Below are 15,633 nucleotides of genomic sequence, written 5' to 3'. Positions count from 1 at the left end.
TTTTCGATTCAGTACCATTGAAAAGAAGTGCGCTTCCGATTTTATGGTCAAATGTTGTGAAAAAATAAGGTTGAACACCACGCGCCGGTCCTATAACGTAGTTCAGGGAAATAAATCGAAAATATTGATTACCACAACATCTAGGACGTCCACTAAATCGAGTAGTATTTTTGCCCAAACTATAATTAATAAAATTACTTATCGGAAAAAGTATGATAAGCGGTGAAAATTTCGTTAAATCATGCATATCAGTGATATATTTCACTGACTGCGAAATGCGTTTCCATTTTCAATATGGCCATCATGGAATTTGATCAGGAAAATTTTGCTTTTATAAAACACCGTCATAAACTCTTCGCAATACAAACATTCTTATGGGGGTAATTCATTTGACCACATTATGACCAAAAATTGTAGCTTTATTCGAGCGTTGAAAATTGGATTTATTACGCTCTTCATCACTACCATAGATCTGTTCATATGGTCAATAGGCATTTGACGTTTGAATCATTTTTCAGCAGATTTATGGGAGGTTTATTGATAGCAATAAGAGCGCCAATAAAACTGAGCAATCAGCTTCGTGATTGCTGTCATAAGTCCGCAATAAGAATTAGATAAATCCAAGAAGTATGGAAATTGTTACTTGGGTACTTAAAACAGGACTGCAAATCTTCGTTCCTGAGCTCAAGCCATTTCTTGGATAACTGGATGACTTATCTGTGACTTCATGCAGAATAACTATCATTTCGGTCAAATTTGAAAGTTTATTTCGGTTCCAGTTAACAAAAATTTCCTAGTGCAATCCCATTTCGACCGCATAAAAATGGTTTTGATTGTGCTGCCATTCAGTTAAATGCCTCAGTCTGTCAAACAACTAACACACATGCTCAACATGTACGTGGGTAGTGCTGCCAACAAATTTCTATTATGAAATTATTTCTCCTGTTTCAATCTTTTGGAATAGTAGAAAATTTTAGTATGAATGACGAGTGTGTATGAAAAATATTTATTTGGAAGACTTTACTTTTCTTACGCTAGCGTAAAATAATTGAAAACCCTACTTTTATTGACTGCATGATGTATTATCAGATGTGTAACATAAGATTATTTCAGTTCAAACCGCTAGTTTGGCAACGCGTTTTTCGACTATAAACAAGGCGACGAAGAAAATAAATTTCAAACGCTCTAAAGTTTGAAAAAACAGATCAGTTGAACGCCTTCCGGTAGTTATTTTTCAATTATTTTTCACTTGAGCAATAAACATTGCTTTTATTTAGTGCGCAGTGAGAAATTTATGTGAAAAAGTGCGGTGAAAATCAGTGAATTACGTTGATTTTGGTGACGGCGTTGCGCGTCTTCTACAGCAGTGAACGAACTGGATTTTCCCTCGTCGCACGGATAACGTAGGAAATTGTGCAAACAGTCACAGTCGCGAAGTTAAATTTAACTGTATTTCAAGTAAGTAACCCCGGAATGTAATTTAAATGAATGCAGATCGTAGTGTACACTTTTTTTCTATCTCGTCAGATGATTAGTTCATTATTCCAGTTTACGATTCGCGAGTATTTAGTGATTTATAATTTGATATGACGGATACTAGCGCCATGGACGAATTAGCGCATAACCCTACTTCCCATAACGATTCCGCGAGATGCTTTGCATTACAGTGGAATATTCGTGGCCTACGCTCCAACATCAATGAATTGAAGCTGCTGATTAACCATCATGAACCAACTGTGATAACCTTGCTAGAGACTAAGGCGAATAATCGAGTAGTTTCCCAAAACTTCGTTGAAAAAAACTACAGTTTGCTACTAGAAACTGGAAACCGTCACTTTTGGCAGCATGGTGTAGGCCTTGCCATACGGAATGGTGTGCCTCCCGATCAACATACACTGTAATATCCAAGCCATCGGAGTTAGGATTAGCCTTAGATCTTTCAATATGTTCTGAGATGCTAGCGTCCCGATTCATTTGGCGGATTCTTCATGATACCCATAACAGCAATCATTTTCCGATCACGGTCTGTGCTCCTAGTTTGTCGACAACAAGTTCCAAGAAGCAAAATAGGTGGCGAAGAAAGCAGTAAAAGATTTTTTTATTTATTCTGTCCATGGCTGCACTTCGCCAACCACGCAGTCTGCGTCCTCCACCTGTGTGCACCTCGCCTTCTTGTTCCCGTCGGATCGTTGTCGAGAACCATTTTCACCGGATTACTGTCTGACATTCTGGCTACGTGCCCGGCCCACCGCAGTCTTCCGATTTTCGCGGTGTGAACGATGGATGGTTCTCCCAACAGCTGATGCAACTCGTGGTTCATTCGCCTCCTCCACGTACCGTCCGTTAAGTAAAATTGCTCTAAATCAGCCAACTTAAGAGCTACAGAAAAAGTTTTTTTTAGCAAAATTGATTGGAATAAGCTGCGCTACAACTTTGTAGAACATAACATGTCAATACACCGAGAAATTAAAAAAAATCATTTTCTTTTTATATGATGGGCCACCCTATTTTTTGGTAGCACCATAATAATGGCCTTACTATTTCGAACAATTTTGTAGAACAACATTTTTTTCTAAAATATATACTTTTGGCGTAAAATGCATCTTTCCGCGTAAATCTATATCCTGGACCATCGTGCATTGCAATGGTGCTGAAAAAGAAAAAGATAATTGATGTAAATAGTTACCCAAGTAGCACACGCAACATCTTCCAAAAATCACCTTTTTTCTATTCAGATTTAATTAAAGGCATTGGAAAAACATCAAAGTACGATAAAGTTGCATCAACATGTCAAAATTGTTTGAATTGTGAATTGTGACCAATGTTTCATTAACATTGCAATGCAGTAGGCATTTGACATTTGGAAACAAACAACCAAATACACGAAACAAAATCATTAAGTTGCATATTTTCTGCCATGTAACTTCAATGCGTCTTTCAAAATTGATTTGTTTGTTTAAATTAAGTCACAAATAAGTTGAGTATATCTTCATGTTTGATTAACCATCGTTCAACGTTTTCACAACTCACAATTTATTCTGGTGATGGTGCAATCAAGTAACAGGGAACCCGGGTACAAGACATCATAATCGTATGGTTTTTATGGTGAGTCAACATGCAATCTCTTCGAAGTGTTGAATGGTGCTGTGCTGTGCTGTATGTGCTTCTTACTTCTCACTTTCCTATTTTCATTTTTTACCTTTCCCTTCTCATTTTCACCTCTCAGTTCTCAAACTTTTCACTTCTAACTTCTGACCTCTCTCTTTTCACTTCTTAATTTTAACTTCTGACTTCAAACTTCTTTCTCCTGGTTTTCTGTGGTGTTGTCATTTTTTTTCAAATATTTTCCATTTCTTTCAGAAATTGAAAAAAATGATTTATACAGTTATGCAGTTGTTCCAGTTTTTTGTTCAAATACCCTGATCAGACGCAGATGCTCCTGGACGTTGTTTTATTTGAAGGCTTTTTTCCGTACAACATCAAGCACGTGCCGTTGCTATATGTCTCTAGGAGCTCGTTAAGTATCAGTTTAAAAACATGTATTCGATTCCAGGATGTTTGTGATTCTTCTTCGATTCCGTTTTTGTTATGATTAAGGGTTAACAGCATCAGCGGCACTGGTCAAACAATTCTTTCCAATATCGCAGCAAAAAACAGGAAAATACACCGTTGTGAGCGATGTTTGAGCTGGTGCCTGAGTGGAGTTTTTCTTGCTTGTAGTGTAGATTCAACGTGTCTTCTTGCGCTTTCAATGACCGCCCTAGGATAATCAACATCAACGCAGCATCATCGCTAACATCAAGCAAGGACAGCTTGTTTTTTTTTTGACCCAACAAGATGTCTTGACCGGGGCACTGTGCTGTGCGACTTATACGGCCAATTGATAAGCCAACTTCCCACATTCAACCTAGAAATTCGTTAGCATTAAGGTGATTATAGAATGAAGCCCGTGGTGAATTTCAAATTCACCACATGTTTATCTACATGTATTTCCAAAACCCCAAATCTGGCGTAATAGTTTTCGTACAGTGCCGAAATTCAAATTATGATTGTTCGGCATAACTAGGAATACGATCTACCATTATTTCAGCCCCATACGCGTTATGGTTCTTTCGTCTCGTGCTCTTGAAACAAATATTGGAAAAGCACGTGGTTTTCAAAATGGCCGATTTCTGGCTATATTCTATAATCACCTTAACAGCACATTATTCCGAAAATCTGCCTTCCGAGGCAATGAAAACTTTACTGCTATCGTCGGCCCAGCAAACATCGAGCACCTGGCCGCCCACGGTCTTGATCGATTTGTCCACAGTTTTACCGGTTTGTTTGTCGTCAGACGTTACAGTCTGCTCCAAGCTGGTAGGAGCAAAATTTCATTATCAAAATTGTGTCCTCCGGAGCATATGCCACCTCCCCTTTTTTTTAGATGAACTTTAGGGGATTTTTACATTATTTTGGTGATCTGAAGTAGAATGTTTATTACGCGGAGGGATGAGAGCATCACTACATTAAATATCTTTTATTACATGAACATGAAACCGAAAACTTGGTCCAATTCTTTACAAATTATGTATATAGGATGCATCATCAGTTTCAAGAGTGTATAGTACATACATACGACATACATAACGAAGGCCACTTTCAAGCAAGAGGACAGTTTCAAAAGAATGATTCATTCATAAATTTAGAAGCTATATACAAATAGCGACGAAGGAAGAACTTTAGATTTCCCAAGGGAAATTCTTAATAATTTCCATAAAAGTTATACCTCAAAATCGCAGAAAATTCTTTCAAATTTCATCTAAATTTCCATAGTTTTAGTTTTTAAATAGAGCGAAGAGATCCCGAATTTTCAAGAAATATTTTCCAAAATTTCCACGAGAAATTATTTTGAATTTTCAGAAGAAATTTTCACTCAGGATATATGAGACATTTGAGGAATTCCAAGATTTTTCCGGAAAAAAATTTCCTCTGTACTCTGGAGAATTGTAGCTGAATGAAAATTAAGGCCCGTACTTTGCATTATGGAGGATTGGAAAGGTGCCGGAGTGCAGCTGAATGAAGGATATGATCTTCCGAGAAACTAAGTTGAAAGAAGAAGAAACGATAGTGCGGAATTACCTAAAAATTGAGCTGCAAATATGGTAAGTCCGTTCCATGACTGTATTATATAGAACTGATTTAACCTTTTGTAAGACATACGAAACTAGAAAAATTACGATCTGTTCGTAAAAACTTTTTCTCAAATTCTACGTTCCTATAGTTTTACGAAATATGACTGGCTGTGCATTCTTACTTAACCTCAAATTGAGATAAAATAAGAGTTGCTGATTGACATTAGCTTTCCGATTACTATCAATGTGATTTAACAACCGCGAATATCTCCTTATTTTCAATTTCATTTCCGTTTCTTTTCTACTTTCCTTACGCTAAAGAAATTGTGACGCGGGCGCTTAATCCAAAATTCAAATGAACAATCGCTCACTTTGAGCAATTGATTGTTTATCCTCGTGAAGGATGAACAATTGAACAAGATTAGGAAATGCTAATGCTGTTGTATAGAAGTTGCATGGGTTACATCACTTTCCATGGTGAATCCCGATCTATGTTACTAATTACCCCATCCAACTAACACAACTTCCTTCCCGTGGTAATTGTGGAGATGCAGAGGTATTCTCGGTCTCTAGTAGCAACAATAACCACACACAAACATTCCATCCCTTTCCCAACTGACTGTAAGGCAAGGATGTTATCGATCATTTAGTAATCTGCCTTCGATCATTTAGTAGTTTGTCAATAACTCATTGCAGAGGCCTAATTTCAAAATGTGTTATATGGTGGACTTTTAGTGCGAAGGTTTTTCTATAACTCTCCTTAACAGGTCGATGTTCGAATTCCACTATTAAAGGAGTTACGGTGCTAGTTGTTATACTTATACTAAATGATAACAAAATATGCAATCATTTAGTCGAAGTTACTGCTACTAGCGCTATAGCTCCGTTATTAGTGAAATTCAAACAACGAACTGTTAGGTAGAGTTGTAGATAAACCTTTGCACTAGAAGTCCACCATACAACACATTTTGAAATTTAGCCTCTGAAATGAGTTATTGACAAACTACTAACTGATCGAAGGCAGATTACTAAATGATCGATAACACCCTTGCTGTAAGAACTTGTCCGGTGCCGTTATTGATCAACATTTGGGAGCTGCTGAAACGTGCACTTCGAGAATAGATGGTAAATCCCAGCCACTATTCACTTGGATCGAAGTGCAATTTGCACCAGTTCTGATCAATCACGGAGTAGCAACCATTGATATGTACAGTCAGTCTAAGCTAAGCTAAGCTAAGCTGACTTCAAACTTCTTTCTCCACACTTCTCACATTTTACAATTTACTTTTCACTTATTGCTTATCTTTACTCCCATCTCACTTCGAATTTATCCATTCTCATTTCTTATCTTTAACTCCTTACTTCCCACTTCTGACTTCTTACTTTTCACTTCTCATTTTTCACTTCATTTTCCCACTTTTCACTTCTCACTTTTTACTTCTCACTTTTCACTTCTCACTTCTCACTTCTCACTCCTCAATTCTCACTTCTCAAATTTATCACTTCTAGCTTTTCACTTTTCAATTCTTACTTCTCATTTCTCATTTTTTACTTCTCACTATTTACTTCTCAATTCTTACTTCATTTTTATTACTTCTCACTTCTGATTTTTCACAATTAACTGTTCCATTTTTACTTTTTGTTTCTCACTTTTCATTTATCCATTCTCACTTCGAATTGGTCATATATCACTTCTTACTTTTCGCTTCTTACTTTCTTATTTTTCGCTTATTACTTCTCACTTTCCACTTCTCACTTCTCAAATTTCTCACTTCTAACTTTTTATTTCTCAATTCTTACTTCTCACTTCTCACTTTAGACTTTTTACTTATCACTTTTCACTATTCACTTCCTATTTCCTATTATGAGATGTGCGAAATGTCTCATTCCTCACTTCTCGCTACACACTTCATGTAATTCCTACTACTCATTTTTTTCAAATATTTTCTTTATTTGAAAGGCTCAGTCGCCAAAGGCATCACCAAGCCGAAATACTACATCCCCCCCCTCTTATTTTTATTATTCGACAGGTTAGCATTATAAATTTTATTATAAAAATTTATAAAAAGATGAAAAAAAATGCTGTGCATTACTCACAACATAAGCTTTTTAACTTTTCGGCCAAACGGCATTCTTCCAATTGGTATGATATCGTGAATTTAGTGCATGTGAACTTATTCTGACAACATCGAGTTAGCAAGAAAATGCTTTGGGAAATTACTTCGACTTAGAGTATATAGAGCAAGGGTGGTATCGACTTACGGCGATACCGCAGTATGCGAAATTCAAGGGACTTTGAATTTCATTGAGTAAGAGAAAATATTGAGTTACAGAATATCGAGATACAGAATATCGAGTTAGAGAGAGTTCACTGTATAAATTATTTTTTAGGACGAAATTTGCGTTTGACACGAATTCACTGTAATGGTGTAAAGTGTCTTAAATAAAATTAAAAAAAAGAACAGACCGGACTCAAACTCACCATATCCGGATTAGCATTCCTACGCCTTTACTCGTAAGGCTACTGGAGACCCCATATCAGCTGCGCCGTTATTGCTAATTGTATTTATTCTCGGGCAGAAGCCATGAACAGCATAACAAAACATAATATGGGCTTGATTGATATAAGAGATAAAATAAGAGGCAACAATATAAAAAAATTGCCACGAAATATCACTTAAATATCAAGATATACTATGGATAAGAACATACTAATGGCACATGATATTGATCGCTTCTTACAAATAGCATAACTTGATCTCCTCATGATATTTTAGTGCAAAATTTTGATATTGTCGTCTGATATTTTATCTCTTATATCAATCATGTCCATATCTCATTTTGCTACCTAATCAACATTTAATATAATTGAGCTATTTTCATCTATTCGGGTTGGGTTCCCCGGCAACACACTTGTCATATACGAGTTTCTGTGACCTATGTACAACCAAATTCAGTCGTATTTGGGTTACTGCAACCAAAACGGTCTGAATTGTGCTGCTCGGGTTACTGAAACTTGTACAGCAAGAATGATTGACTAATCAGCCTTTCAGTAGATTCATTGTGCCTAAATGAAAAAGCTTTTACAATAATTCTCATATAATAGAGACGCCAGCTCAAATAATCGTTCGATATTTGTAAAGATTTTTTTAAATGTCAATAAAAAAAAATTACAAATATCGAACGATCATTTGAGCTGGCGTCTCTATTATATGAGAATTATTGTAAAAGATACTTCATAGCCTGATTTCAAATCTAGCGTTGAAAAGTATTTACTGTTTCCTAAACTATCCAATAGATCGTTTATCAGTGGAATTGGGTAAACAAATGGTTTTGTAATGAGGTTAAGGTCTCTAAAGTCGACCACCACCCGATATTTTTTGTTTCCATTAGCGTCTGGTTTTTTAGGTACACATAGTACCGGAGCATTCCAGGGACTTTTACTTGGTTTAATAATACCTTGGGCAAGCATTTCTTTAATTTGTTCATTTATGTGCTGCTTTGTGGTTTCTGGAAATCTGTATTGCCGCTTATAGATTGGAACATTTGATGAAGTTTCAATTTCATGAAATGCTGCGTTCGTGTAAGTCAACTTATCGCCTTCTATAAAAAACACATCGCTAAAATTACATATGATGTTCTTAACTTCATCTCTATTATCTTGGCCTAAGTGATCAAGTTTTACTAGGCCTAAAAGTTTCTCTTCTCGATCATATCCTGTCAACATTTTGAACTGTTTATATTCAATTACATCATAATCCATAGCAGCATCCAAGTCGAGCATTGCTTTTTGTTTTCCCTGTGGACCATCATAGTGTTTCTCCAAATTTCCGTCAGATACTTTTTTATATGCACCCACTCCATCTTCTCGAAGTCGGACTGTATTAATAGTGTGAACGTATTCGTTGATTGGAGTTTTCCGCTTCCCCGCACAATTAGTTCGGTTTTCATTTCTGTGGAAAGTAATGGTTTGGAAGCCTTCGCTGATTTCCGCAACATGTTGACGAAGGAACTCAATTCCAATAATCACTGGCACTATCAGGCCCTCCACTAGGTGAAAGGTAATTGGAAATTTACTATCTTGAATAAGTAGTTCGATTCTCGCTGCGCCTAGTGTTGTTTTACTACCATTTTCAATCCCAACCAATGTAATTATTTCTGATCACTTACCAAGCGATAGTCGAGTACAACATTTCCCGGAACACCATCATGAAGAAGCACGCCGATATCCGTTAAGATAAATCACAAAACGTAGTAGCAGTACACCACCGGGTTTCTCCTTTGCGATAAGTTCTGGTTACAACTGGTTAGCCTATAGACTCACTAGTGCACGTTTTTCACTACTTTTACAACAATGCTTGTTCTCTCATATGGGCTCTGTTCTCGTTAGGTTTTTTTTACCTTAATTTTCTGAGGATTGCTGAATCACTTGTCTCTTCCGGCTTGAAACCCGTCACAAATTGAACTGGTTTGTAAGCTTCAAATTTTTAATTCACTTTGCTTGAATTCTCTTTCCTTGGCTGCTGGAGCGCATTTGCACTTGCTTGGTGTTCACTTATTTCCTTCTTGAGTAGGGCCTTTTTGGGCAGGAGAGCCGAAATTCACACTTTTCTCCTTACACATCCGCTTTCTTCGACGGCAATGAACAGCCCTATGCTAATCTTCAGTTCCTATGCATTTCACTTTGTCACTAACTTTCACAGAACTTTTTCGGCGTACCGGCGCACTTTCTTAGGCGCTTTCCGCTGTCACCAATTGAACAGACCTCTACCGACGGGGCGACGATCCCCGCCGGTGGGCCGCGCGGCGGCACTGGTTTTCGGTAAAAGGAAAGACACGAATACTCGTCGGTGGTTAATCCAAGACTCTTTAATCACTTAACAATTAACTTAGAGCTAACCTAACTAACGGGTCTCGCGCACGGGTCTCGCCCGTCGCCGAACGCAAGCGCGCTTCTCTGGCGGCGTCGATTTCTCCGCTCTTGGCGCCAAACTCTCGTGAGTGGTGTGTGATGTCACCAGACCTTTGGACGCGGAACCGTCGTCACCTGTAAGTAAACAAGAAAAGGAAACGATTAAATTTCCCTCCGCAGCTCAGAAGCAGAGTTCTGTTTATCAATATGGTCGCTTCTGAGCTACGCTGACAACGGTAAACGGTAAATGACCTTGGCCAAACAAATGTTACTTTCCCCATTGCTGAGTGAATGTAAACTGCATATTTAGGTTTATAGGGGATACTGTACGACATTTGGTCGCTACATTAGTACCAATTTTGCTATATTTGTTTCAGTTATCAAATATACACCCTTAAAAACCCTTAACAACACCCTAGTATATCAGCGCCCTTTCTAAAAATAAACGACTAGCTAGCATAATTTTACAACTACAGCACTGCTGAAGATGCTTTCAAAATTCACCCAAATGAAAGAAAAATTTGATATTCTGGCAGACATGACCGAAGAACGTTTCATAGACTTCATGCTTCTCCTAAACTTTGATCAATTTATTCCAATGTGTCTGACTGAATTCAGTTGGGTATTTTTAGCCATCGAACACGGCTTCTCCCAGTCCCAAGCCATGAAATGGAGGAGCTAAGCCGTTTTTCATCACTAGTTTTTTTTTATTTGTCTGTTCGCATATTTTATGTGAACAATTTCAAAAAAGATGTCCTATGATTGCGTTACTTCGATCGCGATTTCGATCAACTGCTTTCGTACAACCATCTTCAAAAGCAGAAAACGAGGTGGAATCTCAGCGGTTATGTAGGCCAAAATGATTCGGAAATATGGATTTCCTAGAAAACATCGAAACAGAGATGATCAACCAATGAATTTGGTACCGCCCTTCTCACTTGTCTTACATCGTTGCATCTTACTATCGCATCTTTATCCCATGATTGCAGAGGACCACTACGAAATCGAATAGTTTATGTTCGCGCTATGTCGTCGTTGTCCCTTCGACATCATCATCACCTTCATCGAGGCTTTGAGCTATCGGAAAATTCAACAAACTAGGAACATAAACATCTGCCAGTGGGAAGTGGGGAGGGACAGCTTAGATGGTGCCGCGTAGCACAATGAAAGTTTTCCTCATTTTATGTTGGTGGTGGTGGCGGTGCGGTGGCTGCTTTGTGGGGCCCTGGATATGAATAAAAGATTTCAATGAAAGGCGTTGTCGCAAAACGTGCGGTTTGGTGGCTTCATAGGTTCGGAATTCGCTACGTTCCTGCTACTCTGCGTACCGTATGGGATGCAAATGGTATGTAATCTGTACTAGGTTAAGGCTTTTTTTATGAGGTTTGATAAAATGATATTGATAGTACTAAAGAGGAGGGAAGATTCCGTACTTAAACTGATACTCGTTTGAAAACCTTCGACATGCGTTTTGAGCTTCCTTTCAGTTACATGATTGAGCACTAACATGATTCTTATTTAAACTAATTACATATGAATACGTTATTCTCTTTCCAGGATTACTCACAGGGAGACATATAATTGGAAAGAGACGTACACAGTCTGGCATTACTTTCCATGGCAATGATTCTGCTATTGCTAATGTACGGCGTACTGCCGGGACCGTGAGTATGATTCAACATACTTGTCACATTGCACATTGGTCCAGGTAGCATATAAAGCGGTAATAAGTTGTTCAAGCCGAACATAGCAGAGATAGAAAAAAACTTTGTTCTACAAAGTTGCTCCTAACGGTGAGGGGCTTTTTGAGGTTTTCATAAAAATTAGGGTGGGCCACATTTGAAAAAAAATTAAATATAAAACTTTTTCATTTGCAGAGATACGGCTATACAATGTTCCGCGAAGTTATAGTTCAGCCAGATTCCAAGAATTTTGCTAAAAAAATTATTTCTCTAGCTCTTAAATTGACTGATTTAGAGCAATTTTCCCAAGTTTACTTAGGGTGACCCTCAAAAAAACAGTTTTTTTGCTCTAACTTTTTTTTTCAAAATTCTCAGCAATGTGATGTTCAGAGCACTTTTTGTGCTTTGCAGGGCGCAACTTTTCATGGACTTAGCGTTGCCATATCTCATGCGGATCAAAAGTTATTGAGGTTTTTCTTCGAAAAAAACGTTTTCTTCTAACGGCTGTATCTATGAATGGCGCAAACATTTTTTCAATCTGTTTTCTCGACCTTATTCTACTACTTTCAGGCTTCATTTCAGAGTGTTTAAATCGAGGGGATAATTGAAAATAACCCCATATTATTGCAATGAAAAAATACCGTTTTTTTCCATTTTTAAGCACTAATTTGCTATTTTTAAGTGTTTTGCTTCCATGGCTTACTTTGTGATATGGCAAACGCCACACCATTTTGTTATAGAGCCTGAGCAGAAGCTAATATCTTGAAAACAGCAGTTTTTATGAACTTGATATGAATAAGTGGTAACATGACAAAAAATAATAACAAAAATTAATAGTTCAATCAAAGTTAATTGCCTATTTCCGGGGATTAAACCACCCGACTTGGACGTTAATTTACAATGTTATGGAAACTCATATGTGAATATGTACGTTATGTGGGAGATATTGATTTGAAAAATGTATTGGAGGTAACCACTTTCCCTTCGATGGGACTCGAACCCATGACCCTACAGTACGCTAGACTGGTGCTTTAACCAACTAAGCTACGAAGGACCTCCGTCGGCCTTCGCAACCTAGCGGCTACTGAACGAGCTCGAGATTCCCAAATTGGACGCATAGTCAAATCACTCGCAATCCATTTCTCAAGCCAACACTACCACATGTGTATAGTACACGTTCACATTAGAGGAGCGTGAGTATTTAGAATGTCTGGCGGCTGTACACATTCTTCATCAGCAACTGTACTGATCAAGTGAGGTTGTGTAAGCATTTGCCAGTCGGTCGTCAAGCTCAGACCCGACCGCATTGCGTAGGCAAGAGCACGCAACTCAGGTTCAGTTCAATCAAAGTTAATTGCCTATTTCCGGGGATTAAACCACCCGACTTGGACGTTAATTTACAATGTTATGGAAACTCATATGTGAATATGTACGTTATGTGGGAGATATTGATTTGAAAAATGTATTGGAGGTAACCACTGAGTTGCGTGCTCTTGCCTACGCAATGCGGTCGGGTCTGAGCTTGACGACCGACTGGCAAATGCTTACACAACCTCACTTGATCAGTACAGTTGCTGATGAAGAATGTGTACAGCCGCCAGACATTCTAAATACTCACGCTCCTCTAATGTGAACGTGTACTATACACATGTGGTAGTGTTGGCTTGAGAAATGGATTGCGAGTGATTTGACTATGCGTCCAATTTGGGAATCTCGAGCTCGTTCAGTAGCCGCTAGGTTGCGAAGGCCGACGGAGGTCCTTCGTAGCTTAGTTGGTTAAAGCACCAGTCTAGCGTACTGTAGGGTCATGGGTTCGAGTCCCATCGAAGGGAAAGTGGTTACCTCCAATACATTTTTCAAATCAATATCTCCCACATAACGTACATATTCACATATGAGTTTCCATAACATTGTAAAAAAAATTAATATCCAAAATAAATACTTTAGGCATAACATTATCAGATATTTTAATACAAAACAAAAAATAATTATGTTTTGCCTTTGATATTGTAATAACAACATATGTTATGCTTTGAATATTTTGTATATTACTTTTTGTTATTTCGTATCTTATACATGTCAGTAATTTTCGCTGAGACCGAGCCACTATTTGCACGAGGTCTTTGAAAATGCCCAAATTTATGTTCATTAGAATGCTTTCGGCGAGTTTATTAGGGATCCGAGTTAAATTTTTCAGAAAGATGGACCCCTCGTTAGTTATGGACGAAATCACTTTTATGGACCCCTCGATTTTTGTCAATTCTTGATTCACCAAAACTGTCATAACTCCAACATTTCTCAACCGATCTTATGGATCAGCATATCGTTGGAAAGAAGAAGAGTGTATCCTCAATTTGCAGTAGTAAAAATGGGGCAGCCATATTTGATTTGGCTGCCATCTTGGATTTATTTTTTAAATTATTTTTCCGCTAGATTTGCAATCACCGATTTTGAATATCACCACATCGATGGAAATCTTAGCTTATATAGAGCTTTGTGTTCAAAAATCTCAGGTCTATGTTTTTTCTATCAAAAGTTTTGTACGATTCACCAAACTATTTTTTAAGGCCCATCTGACGAAAGAACATTATTTATACAAACAATATGAGACTACGACATCAGTTCATTGATTTCATACACTATTCTACGCCAAATATATTTTGAAAATGAAGAGCATGTCTACAGCAGTAATTTATTTGGAAGGTTCAAAACTATAATCCAATACCAAATTATGGCTGCCCCATTGTTACTATTGCAAATTGAGGATACACTCTTCTTCTTTCCAACGATATGCTGATCCATAAGATCGGTTGAGAAATGTTGGAGTTATGACAGTTTTGGTGAATCAAGAATTGACAAAAATCGAGGGGTCCATAAAAGTGATTTCGTCCATATCTAACGAGGGGTCCATCTTTCTGAAAAATTTAACTCGGATCCCTAATAAACTCGCCGAAAGCATTCTAATAAACATAAATTTGGGCATTTTCAAAGACCTCGTGCAAATAGTGGCTCGGTCTCAGCGAAAATTTACTGACATGTATATGATACGAAATAACAAAAAGTAATATACAAAATATTCAAAGCATAACATATGTTGTTATTACAATATCAAAGGCAAAACATAATTATTTTTTGTTTTGTATTAAAATATCTGATAATGTTATGCCTAAAGTATTTATTTTGGATATTAATTTTTGTTATTATTTTTGTCATGTTACCTCTTATTCATATCAAGTTCATAAGAACTGCTGTTTTCAAGATATTAGCTTCTGCTCAGGCTCTATAACAAAATGGTGTGGCGTTTGCCATATCACGAAGTAAGCCATGGAAGCAAAACACTTAAAAATAGCAAATCAGTGCTTAAAAATGGAAAAACGGTATTTTTCATTGCAATAATATGGGGTTATTTTCAATTATCCCTCGATTTGAACACCCTGAAATGAAGCCTGAAAGTAGTAGAATAAGGTCGAGGAAACAGATTGAATGTTTGCGCCATTCATAGATACAGCCGTTAGAAGAAAACGTTTTTTCGAAGAAAAACTTCAATAACTTTTTATCCGCATGAGATATGGCAACGCTAAGTCCATGAAAAGTTGCGCCCTGCAAAGCACAAAAGTGCTCTGAACATCACATTGCTGAGAAATTGGAAACAAAAAAGTTAGAGCAAAAAACTGTTTTTTGAGGGTCACCCTAAGTAAACTTGGGAAAATTGCTCTAAATCAGTCAATTTAAGAGCTAGAGAAATAATTTTTTTAGCAAAATTCTTGGAATCTGGCTGAACTATAACTTCGCGGAACATTGTATAGCCGTATCTCTGCAAATGAAAAAGTTTTATATTTAATTTTTTTCAAATGTGGCCCACCCTAATTTTTATGAAAACCTCAAAAAGCCCCTCACCGTTAGGAGCAACTTTGTAGAACAAAGT

General features: G+C 37.4%; 1 protein-coding gene across 3 annotated transcripts in view; it reads left to right on the top strand.

Moving 5' to 3' along the window:
* LOC134207731 (gamma-aminobutyric acid receptor subunit alpha-6) overlaps positions 1-15,633 on the top strand; it is a 642,164-nt gene that overhangs the window by 566,019 nt on the left and 60,512 nt on the right. Inside the window, exon 2 of one of the 3 annotated variants that reach the window (XM_062683579.1) lies at positions 11,584-11,690. The exons of the other annotated variants lie outside the window; for them this stretch is intronic. Coding sequence (XP_062539563.1) covers positions 11,644-11,690 — 47 coding nt within the window. The 5' untranslated portion in view covers positions 11,584-11,643. The remainder of the gene's footprint in view (positions 1-11,583; positions 11,691-15,633) is intronic. 3 annotated transcript variants of the gene reach the window in all.

The sequence above is a fragment of the Armigeres subalbatus genome, chromosome 1 (assembly GCF_024139115.2).
Source record: "Armigeres subalbatus isolate Guangzhou_Male chromosome 1, GZ_Asu_2, whole genome shotgun sequence".
Classification (NCBI taxonomy): domain Eukaryota; kingdom Metazoa; phylum Arthropoda; class Insecta; order Diptera; family Culicidae; genus Armigeres; species Armigeres subalbatus.
This window is presented reverse-complemented; position numbering and strand designations above follow the sequence as displayed.